Source organism: Rhineura floridana, chromosome 5, assembly GCF_030035675.1.
Source record: "Rhineura floridana isolate rRhiFlo1 chromosome 5, rRhiFlo1.hap2, whole genome shotgun sequence".
NCBI classification, from domain to species: domain Eukaryota; kingdom Metazoa; phylum Chordata; class Lepidosauria; order Squamata; family Rhineuridae; genus Rhineura; species Rhineura floridana.
In genome coordinates, this window is record NC_084484.1 from 94,976,482 (window position 1) to 94,998,467 (window position 21,986).

At 39.4% G+C, this 21,986-nt stretch overlaps 1 protein-coding gene across 2 annotated transcripts; it reads left to right on the forward strand.

Moving 5' to 3' along the window:
* The first annotated feature begins 696 nt into the window (after nucleotides 1–696).
* Nucleotides 697–21,139, forward strand: U2AF1 (U2 small nuclear RNA auxiliary factor 1). 2 transcript variants are annotated; one of them, XM_061627547.1, is made up of 8 exons: nucleotides 697–894; nucleotides 4,957–5,044; nucleotides 8,100–8,166; nucleotides 11,596–11,645; nucleotides 12,727–12,825; nucleotides 16,670–16,803; nucleotides 17,203–17,295; nucleotides 20,856–21,139. In XM_061627547.1, the coding sequence occupies exons 1-8, from the start codon at nucleotides 851–853 to the stop codon at nucleotides 21,019–21,021; spliced, it is 741 nt and encodes a 246-aa protein (XP_061483531.1). In that variant the 5' UTR covers nucleotides 697–850; the 3' UTR covers nucleotides 21,022–21,139. The 2 variants fall into 2 exon arrangements, with proteins under 2 accessions (XP_061483531.1, XP_061483530.1); XM_061627546.1 differs by lacking the exon at nucleotides 8,100–8,166 and adding an exon at nucleotides 8,912–8,978 and having other exon boundaries at nucleotides 700–894.
* Nucleotides 21,140–21,986: the final 847 nt, after the last annotated feature.

A 21,986-nucleotide genomic window follows, 5' to 3' on the forward strand; every position in this document is an offset into this window, starting at 1 on the left:
GGGGAGGCCACTGAAGGTATGGTGCGTACGCTTATATGAATTCCCTCCTGCCGCTATTCTCCTCCATTTGTCTTAAGATCAACTGGAGTGAAACCAGAGATGAGTAAAAATTTTACTTTTTTTCTTTAAAAAATCCTTATATGTTCTCACGACATCCTCCTACATGTAGTAGTTATTGCTTTACAGGGCTTAAGATTATTTCTGAAGGCAATTACCCTTCCTTTCCACACTTCCCCTCTCAGGCAAAACCCTATGCCAATAACTTTTCCACCAGCCTGTGATCGTCCTAACGAAGTCCTCCCACCCCGGATTTCAAATTCAGTACATCATGCTAGCAAAATTTTGCAGTATTTCTATCGCAACCTTAATTCTGAGGCGCGTTTTCTACATGGCTTTAAACACGAATGCAGCTTCTTCTTTTTTTGGAACGGGATACAGATGCCGTTGCAAGATCAGGGGACTGATTCCTTTTAAAATAAACTTTATTCAGTAAAGGAGGCAACAAGTGAACACAGCGACAACCCGAAACCGGATGGTTAGGAGAACGAGCACGGAGTCACTTAAACTGACCATTCCTTAATGCGAGGTAACTGTGAAATCTGGACCTCCTGAGTTATCTTTGAGGTGGGCGTGTCCCGAATGGTGATCAGAGATGAAGAGGAGAAATTAAGTCTCTCCGGGCCGGGGCATGCGTGAATCACGTCGCTGCAGCCTTCGCTGTTGATTGGTCGCTAGGGCTCGATCGTTGCAGGAGGGAGTTGGGCGGTGGACACTTCCGTCGCGGGGTTGTGACGTATGATCTGGGTGCCGAGGTGTCCGGCGGTCGGCCGGGCAGGGCAGGTTGTGGGAGATGGCGGAATATCTGGCCTCTATCTTCGGTACCGAGAAAGACAAGTGAGTGGGTTCTTTCCCTCCTTTCCAAGAGCCGGTTTTGGTCTACGGGAATGCCTGCAGTTTATGGGGGAGGTGGCGGAGCTTGTGTCAGCGCCCTGGCGGGGCCATTCCTAACAATGGTTTCCCACGAGGAGCCTTTTTTCTTTCTCGCTCTTACTCATGCGCGTGCGCGCTTTCTAGCCGTGGAAGCCTCAAGCGCGCGAAACCTTCAGACCTTCTTCCGTTGCTGCTGGTAGCTGCCTTGTGCGAGGCTGAGAGGCGCTCCCAATTGGACCTTGCTGGCGGGCGCGCTCCCTCCTTCCTCTTCCCTCATGAGCCGAGAGGGAGAGGGAACGCGCGGCAATAGCGCCCGAGCACGCGCGCGCCCTTCCGGAAAAGAGCTGATGGCGGGCTCACGACTGCGAGGAGTTCCCAGATCCGTTTTTTTTCTCTCCCCGCTCTCCCCCCCCCCGTTCCATGCAGGCGCTCCCTTAACGCGTGGCAACTTTTTCGGGGAGAGACAACACTCGGCGGTATTGGCCCGCACTTATGCTCTCTGTCCTTGTAGGGATTGGGGATGGGGAAGGTTCAGTGTTGACAAGTTATTAATCTGGTATCCTCGTCTTGCTGTTGAACCCTGGTGGAGTAAATCTTACCCTTGGCTGCTGGTGTCTTCGAGGCAGCAGACATATTGGCTTCTCATTTATTTATTTATTTATTTAATTACGTTTATATACCACCCCGTAGCCAAAGCTCTCTGGGTGGTTTATAAAAATATCATCATGCCTAAGGCGTTTTGAAGCAGTGTAGAGAGTTTATTTTATTTATTAAAAAGCAGCTATAATCCATGTTTTTGTCTCAATAGAGGTACTCCAGGTGGCTTTCATAAACACAAAGATTTAAAACATTTTTTAAAGACACATAGCAAAAGGTAGGAAATGTAAGATAAAATGTAAGAAACGGATTTCCTGCCCCTTGATTAGGGGCACTCTGCCTTTTCCGCAGTGCTTCTCTGATGCACAACCAGAGGAAGGCAGCAGGCCTCAATCCATCTAAACTGAGAGGAGAGAGAATTTCCCTACTACACTCCACTTCTAGAAGTGCTGACAATTGGGAGGAGGCAGTAAACTGGAATACCTAATTGGGCCAAAAAGCAGTAAAAGACAGGTCACACAGCATGTCCTCTTTTACTCTTGTTTGAAATTTGCTAGCCATTTGAGGGGCAGCTACTTCTACGCTATGCAAGTTAGAACAGCACTGACCAACTGAGCTTCTCTATACTTGCAGTGAAGAGTGCAAACGGTCTGTTGAACACTCATTCTAAAATGTATACATGCATTTTTGCATGTCTGCAAATACTGCAAGATCCAATGCTGATGGATTATTGATCTGGAGCCTTGACCTCAAATTGCTTTTTTAAAAAAAAAAACTTTGGAACCCTTGTATAGCCAGGAAGCAAAATCTCTAACCATTGCCTCTTTCATTCCCTTCTATTACTCCCTAGTGATATTATCTCCCCACCACACTTAAAAACAGTTTAAAGCATATAAGAATTCTCACTCCATCTACATACAAAAACTCCAATAAGTCCTATTGCCCCAGTGGCCCTCCCAACATCCTCTGAGTAGACAAACTGGGAAAGAAAAAAGACAGTGCCATAGCTCAGAGGTGGGACATCTGCTTTGTAGGCAGAAGGTCTCGGGTTCATTTCCCTAATATCTCTGGGAAGGGACTCCTGTCAGAAGCCCTTGATAGTAGCCAATGATCTGACTCAGCATAATGCAACTTCCAATGTTCCTGAAAACTCCATTAGTACACTTGCTATCAATGCTGTTTCTGTGGGAGATGGGATGCACCGAGAGATCTCATCTTTCGCCTTAGTTGGAGTGAAAGCAGATCAAAAAGCAGGACATTTCCCATTGCAGTGTTGCTTGAGATTTGCTGGCAAATGCACAGTACTAGCTTGGGCAACACATTTTTTAATATACAAATTATATATTTGTATGTTTGCAGAGGGCCTCCTATGGAGCCTCTTAATTATCATACTAGGCAAGACTTCTTGTACATCTAGTGATTGACAGGGATGAGCACCCAGGTCACTCAACTTATAGCATACCCTTTTCTGGTTTTTAGTGAAGGCAGTACTTTAAAATGGCCAAAATCAACTGTAGTTGAATTGTCACTTTAATAGATTATATGATCTAGCAGGGAGGGGGGACCTCTCTTCCAGCCTTCAGGACTCTCCCCTGGTCATGTCTCCTTTCCCCAGGCTGTCTGTGCCTTAACCAGCTTCACATCCTCTTCAAGTGTTTTTTGCCTAGCTGGAATGCATTCTTGAACTGTGATAATGCCTCTTGCTTGCCTGGATTGAAAGAGGATTGTATGTGTGTACAGAACCTAATTTTTGCATTGCTGGATTGTAGCCTACAGTACAAAGGTGACAGCCCCACACATTGTTCCACATATGTTGTGCTTTTGACCCCTGCATGAAGGAAAGCAGCTCTTGGGCTGAAAAAAGGTTCTCCACTTCTGATCCAACACTATCTTAACACACCTCAGGTTTTAACAGGGATTTGTGGGGCTGCTAGAATGCTTACAATTTCACAAGGCTCTGAAAATCTGGTTGCAGTCATATTATGAAGTAGTTCCTTCAAGTTTAGTGCATGGGTCCAGTCTTCAAGAGGGATTATTGTGAGGTATGGAGAAGAAACAGTTATTTGTGTTGGGCCTAATGTAAAGTTTTCTATGGCAGAACCAATATCTGGATCAACTGTGTAATACACATTAGCAATTAACTCTCCTTAGTAGTGTGTTGCATCAGCCACAACCTCTAAACAATTTTCAAAGACAACTGGTACTACGGACAAGCTTTGAAGTTGGAAAATTATTGGGGGTGAAGGGCAAGTTTCCAACTGGTGTTAGATGGAGCTGATAATAAGCAATCTTATCCTTCGCAATAAGAAGTCTAAAAACCTTAGAGCTGTGAGTATGAAGGGATTTTTGAATATTTATGTGAGTTCTTATCAAATATCACTTCATCTTCAGTTTACACAGCTTGCTGTCTATTGCCTTGATAAAGCTGTACTTGTCAATAAAGCCAATAGGAAAGCCAGTCAGCAGATTACATTGGCTTCAGAAAATTAATATGGGACAGCTTGCAGTCACTGTTTTATACTCGTATATTGGCTGTTTGTTGTTCAGACAGAGTCCAGGATAGAACCAAAGTGACAAAGCTCTCATTTAGTTCTTCATCAAATTAAAAACATTCTGGGCAATATCCAATGATGTTTGCCCACTTGTGCAATGGAAACCCATTTGTTCAGTGGGACTTCCAGCTTCTCTTTTCCCCCGTCCCTTTCCCCCCTGTGCCCCTTAAATCTGCTCTGGAGGGTTTTCCAATCCCCCGGAACAGATTTGGGAGGTGTAGGGGAGAGGAAAGGAAGGAAAAGCCCTGTTGTGTTCACAGATGCCTACTTTGCTAAGTTGGATCTCACCTAATACATCTAGTCATTCTGAGCTTTTCAGACTATGGGTAGTTGGACTGATTTAGTTGCACATTTCAGGTTATGCCAATAAAAGCAGCCTAAGGCGGAAGTCCTATGTATACTTATTTGTAAGTGAATCTTATTTAACTCTGGAACGTATTTCTGAGTTAATTGTATTTATTGGGCTATTAAAAATTCAAATTGAAACCTACTAGGTTTATGAAATGTTTCTATACATCTGTGGTAGTTCCTAAAATGTAAGCTAACTTTAAAGGGCCTTTTTGTCCAATTTAACTGTTCTGATTTCTCTTGCTGGAAACCATTTCTACTTATTAGAAAACTACTTTACAGACTTAGCTGAAGGAAAAGTTTATGGACTGGAAGGGGGGAGAACAAAACTGATAGAGCCCAAAGCATAGGATGTGCCTAAGCTTGCATATCATGTCCATAGCTTCTCCCAGCAGTGACACTTCTAAATAAGTTGCTTTCCTGTAACTTCATAGCTAGTTTGCATAAAAAATGCTTGTATAGTTAGTTCCCCACTGCCTGTTTCCATGGACATAAGGTTTTGTGGTGTGTTTTTTTTTTTTTGTTTCAGAGTCAACTGTTCTTTTTATTTCAAAATTGGAGCATGTCGTCATGGAGATCGGTGTTCTCGATTGCACAATAAACCAACATTTAGCCAGGTTTGTGTATTTTCTTTATGTAGAACTTTTACATACTTGCAGTAGAGCCACGACTTTCAGAGCTTCAGTTTGTGAATGTCAAATCTCAGAATCTATAAAAGTATTATTTATAGATTTGTTGATTTGTCCTTGAGTTGCCATTTATTTCTCCCACCAACCCTTTGAAGTTATTTCATTGAATCTTTAATGGTTGCAGAAAATATTTTCATACGTTTGCCAGTATTAGATGTCAGCCAGTGGTAACCTTCTGGGCAATAATTAGCATATTAATAGTTTTTAATGGATCAAATCCTATTGGTGTAAACCAGGGGTAGCCAAAATGGTGCCCTTCAGGTGTTGTACTGCAGCTGCAATCATCCCTGGCCACTGGCTCGAGTAATGGGAGTTGTAGTCTTAACATTTGGAGGGCGTCATGTTCGCTACCCATGGTGTAAATGTCCACATTTAGAGATTTAACCAAAATCACCTAACAAAGCACTTCTGTGAAACAGCAAAAACATTCCAACAAAAGCTGGCATTTCAAACTGTCATTGCTACTGCTTTGTATGTCCAAATGTGGCATGCATGGAATTCAGAGCAGGCCATATTAAAAGGAGCGGAGGTTTGTTCAGCAGTGTAAGAGCAGTATATTTAAAGTAGTTTGAGAGTGTAGGCAGGCATGTTGAAATTTGAGCTGGTTGGGATGATCATATTAAGATTGGTTACCTTGTCATGGCATATTTTGTCTAATTTGTTACTGAACATTAAATTGGTTTTTAAAAACACACAAACTCCTTTACATCTTAGCCTGCTCATCTGCTTTCAAATACTTAAGATTAAAATACAAAACAAGTGATTACGTAAAATAAAACAAAGCAGTAAGGGAGCATGTTTTGGCAGATCCGCAAGGCTAGAAAAATCCCATTGCTCAGATAATGCTTTAACACTGAAGTCCTGTGCCCACTTACTTGGTGGTAAATCCTGTTGAACATAGTAAGACTTATTTATGAGTGTGCATATAGAGGAGAAGAGTGGAATAGTTTGAAACAAGTTTTTATGTTTTATGTACATTCTCCACCTTGTGTATCTGCCATAACACTGTTTTTATTGCTGTGATCCACCAATATAATACCATAGTTTGATGCTGCACTGGTGCAAAAAATTTGTATGTCCTCTCCTGAATATTTATTTGTGGTAAGCCAGGAATTGCATTCAATTATGGTATCTGCAGTTATTTGAACTTGGTAAGAATGCCAGAGTGGATTATTAAATACGGCAAGTTTTTGTGGATTGCAGTTCAAGGTGAATTCCAGTGGTTTGCATGCATGAGTGGAATGGACTTGGGTTGCACAACAGGACTGCAGCTTCTTCTCTTCCCTGCACCTCTCCTGTGTGCTCCCACATGGAGGCCTGGGGGTGCCCTGGAGCAGAGTTGATGGGTATGGGGTAGAAGAGGGAAGGGAGGCCCTGTTGTGCGAGCAGAAGTGCACTTGCACAATGTTATTATTGATTACATTTCTATCCTGCCCTTCCTCCCAGAAAGAGCCCAGGGCAGCAAACAAGGGACAAAACCCTAAACGCATCTTAAAACGTCTTAAAAACAACTTAAAAAAAACAAAAACATATTTTAAAAGTTGAATTTCACCATCAGTCAGGGTGGTGTTCTTGTGACTAATAGTTTTTAAAGAATAGACCTGTTGCAGGTTGATTATGGTAATATCTTAGTAAATGTTCTTATCTGTAGTTATGATTGATAGAATGGCTAAGATCTTATTAATGGGAATCCAGATTACGTCTTGAAAGTGTAAACTTGCATCTCCTAGCTGTTGTGAAAATCAATAACAGTTGCTAGATGTGGGGTACAATTTCTATACCCTGCATTTTCAATAAAATTCTGATCTTCCTTCATATGTATACACTCAAATAATACTTTGAAGACAGGCCAAGTAATCTGATCTGTGACCCAAAAGTATGAGGTCATTGAATTTAAGATTCTTACTTAAGAACTAATTTTGTACTTACTTAAAACCAAATATTTTGGTTTAATTAGTTAGGCTATAGGTGTTGGATACTGAACAAACAGTGGCTATATCTTGTGTTTTTACAGCCACTACAGAAATTGTTTAGTAATACGAAAACGACCATTTAAGTTCTTGCCAGTTTGCACAAAAATAGAAGGACGCAGTTAACAGTAAGTTGTTAGTGCTCTGAATCTGAAATAGTCTAGAAAATAACTGTCAACAAATGTAGACTGTGGCTACTGTGGCTAAGCACTAGAGGTTAACACTGGCTGAGTTTATAAAAAGAAAAAAGCTCTGAAAAGAACAATTTAACTGCAGTGGGTTATAATAAATTTGAATGAAAGCTCATAAAAACTAACATTTTAATTAACTTTGAGCTACTTACACTAATATGGACATTAAAACTCTGAGATGTTAGATTACTAACTTAAACATGGTTTGTTTTTTCAGACAACTTGATTTTAAGAAGAACGATACAAATGTAAGGTTTCAAGTCTGCCTGGGCAAATTCTTCAAGTAGACAGCACAAAGGCTGAAAGGATTTTCTTTAAAGATCTGCAAAAAGTGAACATTTAGAAACTCATATTATTTAAACAGAAATTCCACCAAGAAAATGCTAATTCAAGAAAGTGGAGACTCTCGTTCCTTGTGGCAGGTGGCCTTTTGATACAAAGGCACTGCATTTTGTGGGCACCATGCAGCACTTTTTATGGCCCTCTGTATTGAATAGGATTAAAATTAGACTAATGTGAGGCATATATATATATATTGCATAATAAATTATTAAGATATTGTCTGATTCTTTCCACTGCCAGCAGTTGAGTATACCTCCCTAGATAAGCCAATAGAGCAACTTCTTGGTGAAATTAAAACCTGTTTTCATAATATGACTGTTTGAATGATACTTCAGAACATGATGCAAATACAGAAGAAAATAGTGTACCAATTGAATACAATTTTATATTAAGCTGTTCGCAAAAAGTTGTCTCTTTGCAATTGTCTATTATATGCACAGCAGCCAGTAGAATTCCCCTTTTTATTTTTTTTCCCCGCAGACCATCTTGATTCAAAACATCTATCGTAATCCCCAAAACAGTGCACAGACGGCTGACGGCTCACACTGTAAGTCCCACAGTTGGAGAAATTTTTTTTAAGAATGGTGTTAAAGAGCCCATTCCTAAATATGAGAAAATCATGTTGGCTTCTGAGCTGCTGACATAAAGCTGTTGCAAACAGGACAAGTGACGGAACTCTTACATACTGATCAAGAATTTGTTAAACGCCTACATATGTGCAAAAAAAATATGGTTAATAAGGATAAACTGATTGGATTTTTAAAGTTCAAAACCTCCCATATAAGGACATGAGCAGAAAGACATGCTCCTTGTTTTTGTACTATTTGCAGTACACATTAGGCATTTATCAAATGTCTTGATATTTTTTTATCTGAAAACAGGCATTTTTGCCTTATACGGTAAGTGAAATTTGGGGGTTTTGTTTCACCTTAACATTCTTAGGCAATAGAGATTTCATGACAACCTTATTATTGTGTGTTATAGTGAAATCTAGTTCCTGACAATTTTCAACCTTTCCATGTGTTAAGGCTTTTTATTGCTTCAGGTTCAAGATCTGTGATAATCAAATACCATTTGTTGCATTTTCAATAAATGCAATAATAAGTGTTGTGAGATCTCTATTTTTTTAATGTTAGGATGGTTCAGAGGTTAAATGCTGCATATTTCCCTAGGGAGAAGATAACATTCTTTTTCAGCACTGAGACTCAACTAAAAGTGATCACCACAAGGAATCCAGTTTCTTGTTAAAACTTATTTTCCATAATATAAAGTTGTTGCGTTTTGTATTTCAGACCATTGCCCTCTTGAACATTTACCGTAACCCTCAAAACTCTTCCCAGTCTGCTGACGGTTTGCGCTGTAAGTTCATACAAGTTCCTTCACTGGTTCCCTGGGCTTGATTGTCAGAGCTCAGTGTCAACTGAAGCTGGTCTACCATTTTTAGTTTAATGGAGCAAACTGATCACATTTTACTAAATGTGCCTGAATCTTTTTTGTCCTTTACATATTCCACGCCCCCCAAAAATTGTTTCCTCTGAAACGTTGGCTACCTGCCCATTTTATGAATTTTTTAAAGGAACATGTTTAAAAGCATCCTTGAGCAATTGCTCTCTCTACCCCATCCCTGCCGCTGGCCTCCATCATTTTAATGTGTTCCTGATTATATTTAATGCTACACTTTGCCGTTATCCAAAGGCTAGATCAACAGCTTATTAATTTAACTCAAGGACCTATCCATCTGTTTACAGATGTCACAATCACTTTAATTTGATCTCTCTGCATAGGTACACTTAAAATTCCTTCCTTCCTTTTGTATCTGAAATTCTGAACTGATAGTCGTTTATGGGAAAGTGTGGAGATTGTCTTGAACTAATTCTTAACAGCTGTGTAGTTATAAAATGTGAAAATCTACTTGTCTACTGTACATCAGTAGAAGTAAGTGATTTAAAAGGGTAAAAATTGAGCTAATCTGTGATTTGCTCTTGAAGCAATTAATGCAATGATTAGAAGACTTACAGTTAAGCACAGTCTGGTGTTTACAATGCTGTTTCCACTAGCACTGTTAAATTATATGCAGTGTTATGTTCTTACCTGGGCATGTCCTAAAATTTTCACCGATCTGGTACAATTAATTCCTGCTTAACCTGCATGGTCTGCTGTGGAGCTGTTTTTATTTGTCCAGAATTTTCTGGCTGAATAAAGTAATTATAGCAGTGAATCTCTTTAAAAAGTAACAGTTGAAATGTAGCGTTAAAAATTTGGTGTCAGTTGAGTAATTATGCTTGACAAATCAACAGTTTTTTGCCGTTTTAAGTATTGCATGGTTTACTATAGACAGTTACCTAGCAAGTATCTACACTGTTTAACTATTCTGCTCCCCATTGATTACCTATAGTAGTATCAGTTGTACTTCTGGTGGTGTACTTGTTCAGCCAGGTAGAACACCATCATTTAATTTGGTTTGGTTTAGTGTTGTGTTTTACAGGGAAATGGTTTTGCCAAATTGACATATGGCAACAATTGATATATTTGGAAAACCCAAAGTAGATTTTTAAAATATTGTTAATGTATTATTATTTCTGCTGCATATCTTGACAGGTTGCTTGGGATAGTTTAGTTTTTATAAAGCTCATGGTGTATTTTAAAGAGGGTTAAATATCAGTCAACATATAGTGCCTAATTCAGTGTGTCTTTAATATTAGCGAGGAGACAAAAGTGTAGCCATAGTTTCATTGAAATAGATCCAGAATAAATCTCAGCTGCTGCTTCTATTCATTAAAGGTGGTGTCACACTGAATTTAAAAAATACCGTAGAGTTTTCCCATCCTTTAATATTTCAGTTTTCTATTTAAAAGGGTAAAATGCTTTCTGTGAACAACAGCATATGATTTAAAGCTCTTCAATATGATCAGACCACTTAAGATCAGATAGACATAGAACTAGTTGTAAATTGTGTTTAGTGCATTTTAAAATGCTGTAGAACCATCTATCAGTTTTTGCCATACCTACCGGTTTGAAATTCATTCTTTTTAAAACCCTCACCTGCTTTTATAGGGAAAGGTGGTTTAGTTGCCTGCAAATGCATTCTCAAGGGCATGGAAATAATATAGCATGATTTACTTTTTAACTATTCTGAAGGATGTGAAAAACTGAATTGATTTTTAGAGTAAAATTGGGTTCCTTTCACCCATCTGTAAGCCTAGTTTTGCTAATTGAAGGAATTAGAAATAATAATTGTGTTCAATACACTGTATGAATTGTGAACAGGTTCAATTAGCAAATGAATTACAGTACATCTCAATGGAATCCAATGGATGTCGCTCTGCTGACATAAGGTATGCAGCAATGGAAGGGTGGGGGACCATTTTTAATTATTCCTTCTACCCCAGTCCCCTCCCCTCCAAACTAAATCTGCTGTGAATGATTAGGGAACCCTCAAGCAGATTTGGGGGTGGCTGCTTGGGAGAAAAGGATTTGCTGAAAATGTCCTCCTGCCCTTTTTGCTCAGTGATGCTTTCTGTCAGCAGAACATTCATTGGATTACACAATTTTCTTTTAGAAATAATCTTTAAAATGAAATTCCCTTATAGAATATTTTATTTCTCCGCTTATTTGAATCCTAGTAGTCAAATGCTATTCATGAATATCTGCTGAACTAAAACTAAAACAGTTGGAGCTAGGGGGGTTTGGTTCTGTGTCAGGTCAGTTTCCTTAGATTTAAACCAGTTTCTCCATGAAAGTGTACTATTGGATTATTGATTAAAACTTTTAAGAGATTGCTGTGATTTTTTTCTTTAGGGACTTGGCAGAACTGTTTATGGTCTACTTCTAATGGTTAGCTATATATTACATATTTTTTACTCCAGTAGATGGCTTCTACTTACATTTCTACTTACATAAAATATTTTATAATGTGTTCAGAGTCCTTTGCATTGTTAGAAGTTAGATTCTAATTAATATGACTTGGTATTTGCAGGTGCTGTGAGCGATGTTGAAATGCAGGAACATTATGACGAATTCTTTGAGGTATGTTAAACTAGATAATTCTTTGAAAAGTTTGTATAAGTGAGAACATCAAGCACAGTTGATTATAGTTGAAATGATAAGCTTTGAAGTTTATCCTGGGGCAAAGACCAAAAATATTCTAAATATTCTTCAGCAAGAAGAGGTATTTAAAATACTTTGTTCCTTAAGTTTATTTTAGTAAAGTTTGTCTGATCCAAACAGCATAATGCCCTACAACAAATAATAGATTATGGAAAAACTTAATGGGTGATATCTAACTTGTCATTAATGGGAATCCTCTAGCCTGTGGGTCTAATTAGGCCAGTCAGGCCATTTTGGATGAAACGCACCCACCATTCCCTTGCCCAATGTCGTCTGGTGTTCAGCATGGGAAAATTAAAGCTGTAGCTGCAAAGGAAGAACTGGGACATACTTAAGTTGTGTGACATCATGTGATTGACAGGTGGACACTTGTCCCCTACTGTCAAAGTGGTCCATGAAAAGTTTATCACTTTTGGATCTGGCTGAAGAATTCTACACCCCTGAACTAAGGCATGCTTGGAGTAGACCCACTGAAATAAATGCACTTAAGTCTGCTGAGTTCAATGGCTGTGCTCTAAGTATTACTAATGCTGGATATCACCCACTGGTTTTATTTTTTGGACTTTAATTTTAGAAGTGTACTTTAATTTTGAATTATTTATTATGGTTACATACGTCTTGCCTTTCTGCATACAAATCCTTCCATGGTGGCTTACAAGTAACAATAAACACATTAGTTGAAATCATAATAAACAATATCAAGATCTAAAGTTGTCAGGATCCTTCCCACAGGGCAGCTGGTGATAGATGGGGCAGAGGGAAGTTCAGGTGGAACAGACTCTCAAGTCTTCACCTTCCTGCTCTCTTCTGGAATCCTGCTAATGGGACAGTTAGTGGTACATGGCTCTGTGGGGCGAAAGGAGATAGTGCCATTGCCAAACCTTATATAGCCAAGAAATGAAGGTAGAAAAATGAGTTTTAAGTGTCAAGTTAGCAGCATATAGGCTAGTTAAAGCACCTAGCTTAGATCAAATTAACACTGAGTTTTGTCTTCATTTAGGAGGTCTTTACAGAGATGGAAGAAAAATATGGTGAAGTAGAAGAGATGAATGTCTGTGATAACCTGGGAGATCATCTAGTTGGAAATGTATATGTAAAGGTAAGATACAAAAGTCTAGAAGTGCTGATCAAAAATACAAATATATTTATATGTAGTGCTTTGTATACAGTGGGAGCCAGTGACACATAACCATGAAGCTCACTGGGTGACCTTGGGCCAGTCACTGCCTCTCAGCCTCATGAAAACCTATTCATAGGGTCGCCATAAGTCGGAATCGAGTTGAAGGCAGTACATTTACATTTTGTATACAGTAAAACCTCACTATTCTGCGGGGATGGGGACAAAGGATGCACCTGTATTATAGGGCTTTCGCGTTATAATGAAAACTGCGCTGAAAGGCACTTAGAATGATTTTTAAAAAATAAAATGGGGAAGAGGATCAGGGCAGAAAATGCAACCAAAACAAATTAAAAACAGTAGCAGAGCAGAAAGAGGAAATAGGGAATACAGGATGGCAGAGGAAACAAGAAAGGAATAAACACTTGAAAAAGGCAAACTGCCACCACCACGGCTGACAGACAGAATGGGAAGAACAGAAGAAAGAAGGGTAACTCTGAGAGAAGAATAAGTTAATAAATTAAACTCCACAGACAATAACAAAAGGACATGAGAATTATCTAAAACTGAGGAGACTTGAATGATAGACCCTTAGAAAAAAGCCGCCAGGAAGGAAAAGGGTGGAAAATGGGGGATTGAGGGAGAATGTCAAGAGAAGAACTAAAAACGCTGACAGGAAAAAATAACTCAGAAACACCCAGGGAAGCAAACAGGAGGACTCACCATGGAAAAGAACACTGAGGATGAACAACAAGGTAGAACAAACAGAAAAAAATATAGTAGAAAGTGAGGCTGGTATAAGAGTGAACGAGAAACCTTCCCCAGCTCAGGCTCACTCTTAAGGGTTAAAGCCAGTGAGTATAGTACTGGTTCCTAGCCAGGCACCGAAGTGAGGAAAGGTGTTTGGAAGGACAGGAGCCTACAGTGTTTTTGATCTTGTGAGTTAAAAGATGTATGAACTGCTGTAGTGTATATTTTACTCAGGGGACATTGTCATAACTGCAATATATCAGATTCCGTGCTACATTGAGACTAATTATATCAAGATTCTACTGTATATGAACAGTATCTAGCACTTTTACATAGGGAGACAATATTCAATATTTTTGAAATGAAACATTATTCAGCCTGACAAGTAATATAAATAAAGAAATGTGAATGACCTGAAATGTTATTTCCCCTTTTCTGATTTTCAGTGTAGTTTGTTTTTCTCTTGACACCATGTCTTTAGAAACTTTATCCTGAATTACAGAGTATTGCAAGGGAATGACAATGTTTGGGAATCACTTGTTAGATTAGGATTCATATATAGATTCCCTGACTGGACCCCACTTTTGAGGTTTCACATGTTCTGGGATCATGTACAAAGCATTGTATATGGCTGTTACCTGGCTGTTACAAGGTTGTGAACAATACCTTATTGTATGTAGCTACCTCTGCTTTAGGTCCGGTCTGAAGCATTTTACTTATTTTAATTCTCAAAATTACATATTTAACAACGGGCATTGGTCAACATTGGAGTTACTTAAAGTGGTTCGTAAAGTATGTTAGTATGTCTAGGATTTTCCTTAGGACTGTGTTCAGCCAAGGCCCAAGTCGAATAGGGCCTATTTGGTGGCATTTAGGCCTCGGCTGAATTGGGTTCACACAGCCATAGATTGCTACAGGTGGGGTTGGATGACCCAGAGCAATCTGTGGCTGTTGGGTGGAGGGGGCATAGGACAGGAAGAAGAGGCAGGAAAACAAGGCCAAGACCTACCTTGGATCCCCAGCTGTGTCTTCCAGGAGAAGGTAGGCCTCGCTGCCTGCTGCCTCCCCGCCCCCAGCAAGATCAATGCTTCAGCGATCCTGCGTGGTAAGGGGGATGCTGTGCAAGTGGCTTTAAAGGAAAGTCGCTTGCTGAGCATCACCAGCACAGGATTGGCCCCTCTACTGATCAGCTGTTCAGCAGAGGGATCAATTCTGCATGGTGTGAGTAATGCTCTGTAAATGGCTTTCCTTTGGGGGCGGAGACAAGGCATCACAGCACCCTGTGGAACTGACCATCATCTTGGTCGTGGGGAGGAGGAGGAGACGACTCAAGGTCTCCTTTCCCTGCCCCTCTCCCTGCTACATGTTTAATTAGCACTAATTTTCCTACAAATAGCACCTGTAAGGAGAGTGTATTTTACTAAAATTATTGCTATAATATAGGAATCATCTAGAAAAATCATGTTACAATTAAGTTTAATCTTGATAAAGCTGTTTAAAGAGCAAAATTAAAATGGCCATTAAACTGCAGTTTGATAATGAACTGATGCTGTTAAAAACATAATATACTGTTGCTGGAGTGTATCTTGGCACAGTAGCTGCTGCATCCATTTAGAGGCAAGGCTTACTTGGATCTTACTGTTTTGTAGTGGTGAAAACATTTCCCAATTCAGTCTTTCCTCACACAGGCAAAACTAGACACAGATGTTGAATAACTTTTCAACAACCAATACATTTTTAATGGGTAGATTGCATGCTATTTAGTTGATAAGGGTATTAAATCATGTTCTGAAAGAATTCTGTCCTTATGCATTTATATATTATGTATAGATTTACTGAATCTCTTGCTGCCAATCCTTTTGCTAAATCTTGTCTGCATAAACTTTATTTATACAGTACCTGCAAAATACATACTGCTTTACAAAGAGCCAGTGTGTCTAAAATAGACACGGGGAAACAACAGAAGGGAGGAAATGAAAGCAGGGGAACAATGTGTGATTGTTTCAGTTACATGTACGTTGACTTTGTTACAATAAGGTAGAGGGAGTAGTGGGAATGCTTTTATCTGTTCATGTGACTTGGAGTGGATTAAAAAAAGTTTCCCGTGCTGCAGTGCAGTATTTATTATCAACATGTAATCTCCCAAAAACTATTGTCGGCAGCAAAGCATATGGGATTTGGGCATCTTCAGATTACCCTCCTTATTACTTTTGTGGCTACTTGGTGGGCAGAAATAGTTGTCTAAAACTCACTTCCATTCAGAATCTCCCTGAATGAAAAAATGTAGTAACTGATTAATTAACTCATTCTCTTTAGATCTGAACCGTTAACACTGCATATAACACTGTAATTTTCCATGGCATTCTGAATCCTGTGGATGAAAAATTTTTGGGCTAGCTCTTAGGTTTATTTATTTGTTAAAAACATTTGTGTTCTGCCTTTCCTTAAAGGCAATGAACAGCAAAAAAAGTTGTAAAATACAATAAAATCAAAATACTAAGCAAAGCAAGCAGTGTATAAGAGTCAACAGAGAACAATTAAAAACAAGCATAAAAATGCTCCTGGAAAGTGAGTAAAAACTTACTCTGTAAAGGAAATTAAAGGATTTCCCTATCCACCAAGCTCTTTTTTTTTTTTTGAGAATTGGCAAAAAGGTCAGGCAGTATACAACCTAAAATTCAAACGCTTTCCAATGTAGCAACAGTTATCAAGTAAGAGCCAAGACAATCTCACTAGACAAGAGAATTGTAGAACTTCCATGCAGCCACAAAAAGACCCTCTCCTTTGCCCCAATCAGACATGGCTTTGGGATTCACAAGGAACACATAAGAGTGTCTCTGTTGAATGTTTAAATACATAGGCAGGTTCATAGGGTGGTTAAAACTGTTAACTATATTTTTCATTATTTTGGGGAAGTCCAAATAAGTATATATTTGTTGCTGTGCTGCTTGTGGCTTTTTCAAACACATACTTGATTTTGTGGTTTCATAATTTTGATGTTGGTACTGAGCATCACATCAGTTCTTAGTAGTATACAAAGCGGAGACTTCATTTTTATAAAAATACTTCTTTTTAGTTTCGACGTGAAGAAGATGCAGAAAAGGCTGTGATTGACCTGAACAACCGCTGGTTTAATGGGCAGCCAATACATGCAGAGCTTTCCCCTGTGACAGATTTCAGAGAAGCTTGCTGCCGCCAGTATGAAATGGGGTAATTAAACTGGCTTTTACAGTCTTGTTTTTTGAGTTGACTTTGAAATCAATTTATATGTTTAAAAAATACTTAGTGACACAAGGAAACAGATGCCGTAGTTGGATCCTAATTAGCCCTTTCTGAATGAGCAGGCTCCTTCCATTTATAGAAGGGCCAGGGATTTGGTGGAGGCTTCTGCTAGAATACAGGGACAGGACAGCATTTTCAGAAGCTTCTGCTGCCGCCGAAGGTTCCCTAACCCTACAAAGCAGATTTGCAAGGGGCTGCAGGGAAAGGAGATAAAAAAATGCTGCCAAACTCTGCTCACAGGCTGCCCCGCCAATAGAACCTTAGTTTGGATCTAAACCAATAACATTTCTTTAATCATAATCAGAAACCTGCATTTTTTTTCCCTAGGGAGTGCACACGAGGGGGTTTCTGTAACTTTATGCATTTGAAACCCATTTCTCGAGAGTTGCGACGTGAGCTCTATGGCCGGCGGCGCAAGAAGTAAGTGCCTGTGTTTTCTGTGAAAGAATCCAGGGACATTTAAAAAAACTCGGGGGTGGTATTTCTCAGAACCGGGGATACTAGTGGGTAAGGTAGATACTGGAATACCACCAAATTTATCACATTGTATGAAGATGAAAACTGATGTAAGAACCAGCAGTTAATAGTTTCTGTGTTACTTCACATCCCATTTCAGTTGATATGGAATGCAAGTATGTGGTCCCAGTCTGCATGTTTTGGAATTGCTTTTTAATATGTTATTAATCAAAATATGTTATTTTTTAATCAGAAGATGTTTTGAAAGCTTTTGATGGCCAGAAGATGTTTTGTTTTAATGTGTTTTAAAGTTTGTTTTTAGATGTTTTAAAGTTTTTAGTGCTTTTGTTTACCGCCCTGGGCTCCTGCTGGGAGGAAGGGTGGGATATAAATCAAATAATAAATAAATAAATAAAATACGTAACTTCAGTGAGCTGAAACTGAATGCAGCTACTGGAAAACTGAGTTAATAAATGATGGAGTAATAAATGTGTATTTGTTAAATTACTGATACTGTGCTTTATAAAAATTCTACATAAAGGCCGGTCATGATGGAACATAAGGCCATGCTCATGCCAAGTACTTATTGTAGTAAGGATTATTGTATATAATATTTAATATTTATGTGCAGATTAGCAGTGCTAGAGTAGGGGTGTGCACACTTGTGATTTGTTTTGCACTATAGCACTAGTAATAGGATTTCATGTAGTTGTCAGAGCGTAAGGTCAGTACTGTAAAATATGGCAGACTATCTGTGTCTATTCCTTGGCAAAAATGTTGATTTGTTAAGAAGACTTTGTAGAATTATAGTAAAGCAGTTTATGCATTAGCTTAATCACAGTGTCCCCTGTCCTCCCATTAATGTATCTGAATACATTTTTAAGAGTCAGGTATGCAGGTATTTTATCTCTTTCTTGAGTTGTAAACATTTTATGCTTCTGTAGCATACATACATACTAGATTTCATAATTCCAGTTGAGGTGGCCTTTCTTTTCCCCAGCTGCCACCACAGGGCTACCTAAGGAATATCTTACCCTGAGAGAAGAGCTAGCTTTTCCAGGGGTGTGGGGTTTCCTCTTGTAACTTGTGCTGGCCATTTTGTTATATAGTTTTAATTGATGCTTTTGTGTTAATATTTCTGTTTCAACCACTTTCTCATGTTACAAATATCAAACTTCTAACATCTGTAGTTTCATGTGAAATTGGCAGCGCTTCATTAAAAAAAAGAAATAGGCTAGGGGTGACTACTTAATCATAACCACCTACTGCATTTAAGACCAAAAAAATCTCAGGGGATATCCAACTAAGACCCATTAATATCAGTGGACAAGTTACTTGGGCAGCAATCCAATACACACGTACCTGGGAGAAAGCCCCATTAAACCCTATGGAGCTTACTTCTGAATAGGGCATGTATTGGATTTCAGCCTTAGTCCATTGGGCAACATCCAATGCTATACCAGCAGACGCAACAGGATTCCTCTTGCCCTCCCACTGCAACTCCCAAGGGTTCACCAACCCCCAGGCTTCTGAGGGCAGTGGAACTACCAAGACGGCCCCCTTTGCTGATATTAACACCGGAGAGGGTCTGTAGGGAAGAAGGTGGTCTTCCAGACATTTGGGTCTAAGTCAGTAATGGCTTTGAACACTAGCATAAGCACCTTGAATTGGGCATGGAAACAATTGGGAACAAGTGCAGCTGTTTTAAAACGGGTTATATGAGATCTAAATGGAACTCCAGCCAGTAATCTGGCTGCTGCATTTTGGACCAGTTGACACTTCAGAGTAATCTTTAAGGGCAGCTCTGCATAGAGCACATTGGAAAAATCCAGTCAAGAAATTACCAGACCATAAAGTACAGTGGCCAGGTCATTTCTGTCCAAAAGGGATCAGGGCTGGCGAACCAGCTGGAGCTAGAAAAAGACACTCCTAGCCCCCTGAGCCTCCAGTGACAATGTTGAATCCAAGAACACCTTCAAGTTGCAGACCTGCTCCTTCCAAAGGAATTGTTTATTTATTTATACCTCGCCTTTCGGCGGCTTACAAAAAGCACAAATATAAAAATACAATGTAAAATACATCAATAAAACAATACAATTTACAAAATACAATTTACAAAAGTTAAATAACTGCTCTTAGGCTAACAATGTAAGATGCACAACACATGAGGGAAAAGGGACAGGGAAGAACAAGGAAAAAAGCACGCTCAGGCACCAGTTCTCAAATTACAGTTTGTATCATGACCAGCTGGAATGGAAGCAGGTAGCCTGATAGCATGGTGGCTACTGGAGAGGGCAAGGGCAGCTAGTCGCTCAGCAGAGGCGATGAAACAGCTCACGGGTTGATCAGCTTTGGCATGGAAACAAAACACATCTTCGCTGCTGAAGCCACGAGGAATCCTGGCGAGCACATTGTGCGGCGCCCTCCTCCTCTCATTGCAACCCCATCCCAGAATTGGCCATCTCCCCACCTCCTGGACATGAGAACACAGGACACATAACCCCTCTGTCTTTTCAGGATTCAGCCTCAGTTTATTGGCCCACATCCAGCCCATCACTGCCTCCAAGCACCAGTCTAATATGAACTTGCATAAGTAGTGTAATATTGGAGAAAGATCTCACAGAATATCACAGCACTTGAATGCTGTATTTTCCTTGGTATATTTGGGCAAATGTTGGAGGTTTAGTGCTGCTGCCTCTAATGTATCTGAGCTGAATGTCCATGCAGTATGTCAGAACTCACTGGCACAGCCATCTTATTGCCCCACACTTAATGTGTGTATGCTAGGGACAGGGGTATCACAATTGTTTTTAATACGGTATTTTTACATTGTTTTAAGCAGGGACCTCATGGTGAAGGGCGGATAAGACGTCTAATAAATATAAGTGTGTGGGGGTGGCACTGAGAACAGTGCTTAGATGCTTGCTTGCTTTTCAAAAAAGTGAGAACATTTTCTAAATATCTAAATGTTCTTTGATCTGTCGAAGTTGTCTTTGTATAAATGGCTAATGTATATGCATTAGTCTAATGCCGTCACTGCCCTATTCCAGTGGTTCTTAACCATTTTTGGGTCACAGATCCCTTTGGGAATCTGATGAAAGCTACAGAATCTCTCCCCGAAAAATGCACATTAACACAAACTTTTCAAAGTAACAAAGGGAGGAGGAATCTTTTCTTTTTTTGCACCCAGTTCACGAATCCTCCTGGGGTCCATGGACCACAGATTAAGAATCTCTGCCCTATGCTACTGCACCTACATCTTGCTGCAGACAAAGAACTCCCCCCCCCCGCCATGTACGAAGAGGCAATTTGGAAAACTTACCAGGGTCAGAGCTCTGATCTAAGATTATTAACTAAAAGTATGGACAGCACAGTTTTCAGTGTTTCAGAAAAGCAGGCTTGTATTGTGTCAAAGTACTTGAATGTTTTTTAATGATCTGTATTGGAGCATTTGTTGCTTACATTGTCTTTATTGTGAGGAACAATCTGAAACATTTTTCATTGTACTCACTTTTTTCTACCAGGCATAGATCCAGGTCAAGGTCCCGTGAACGTCGCTCTAGATCCAGAGATCGTGGTCGTGGAGGAGGAGGAGGTGGTGGTGGTGGCGGCGGCGGCGGTGGCGGCGGCGGTGGCCGAGAGCGTGATAGAAGGCGGTCAAGAGATCGTGAAAGATCTGGACGATTCTGAGCCATGCCATTTCTACCTTATCTGTTAGCAAGTGTTGTAGTTGATTGACCAAACAAGTTCATAATGAAAATTTTTTTAAAAGATGGGCTTCTGAATAAAAATTTGTAGTGATACAGTTTTCTTTGTGTAACTGATTTCTTATGGGGGGAAATAATTTCTCTGACCTTGATGAATGATTGGGGGGGGGATTGCAATGTACTGCAGATTAGCTGCTTTTTACATTTGGATATGGATTAAATTGTTCATGTATATAATACAAAATATTATATACATTAAAATATGCATAAGCAGTTATTCATTTAAGTTTCCCTCTTCTGTTATGCTGTCTGCTTATTTAGGTTAGCTATAGGTGCATCTAAAAGAAAGCTGTGCAAAGAGCATTTCTTTATTCAGTCAAAATGCTTAGTTATATAAATCTGTATGTTTATTTGTTACTAAGGAATCTGTTCTCTGTGAATGTGGCATTTACAATAAATCCAGTTTTTGACCTAAAAATTTAAAGCCTATTCTCTAAGCACTCCTGAGTAGTTGCTACTCTGGGCTGTGCCAAAATTCAAACTTTTTTCCCCCACATGGAACCTGTTGTAGTGATTTCGTTTTTAAATGAGTGCTACATTAAAGCTGAACTTCGGGGTTCTTTATAATAACAAGCTCAAAGGAATTTTAAGCTGCAGCTTGATTGTGAAAGTGCTGATATTAAAAAATCACACTGGGGCAAATTTGATCTGCAATGATAGAATGTTGGCTCTTTGTTCAGTCTTGGGAAGAAGTCAGTGAAGATTACCAGTTTACCTACAACTTGCCATCTTCAGTGATATTTTAATGAATTGAATATTATCCTTCAGTCAATTGGTTCATAAGGCAGAAAACAATAATATAATGGTACAGCAACAACTTGACTTTAGAAGTAGATCTCTTGGAGGCATCAGTAACATCTAGTAATACAAAATGTGTAATATATTGTC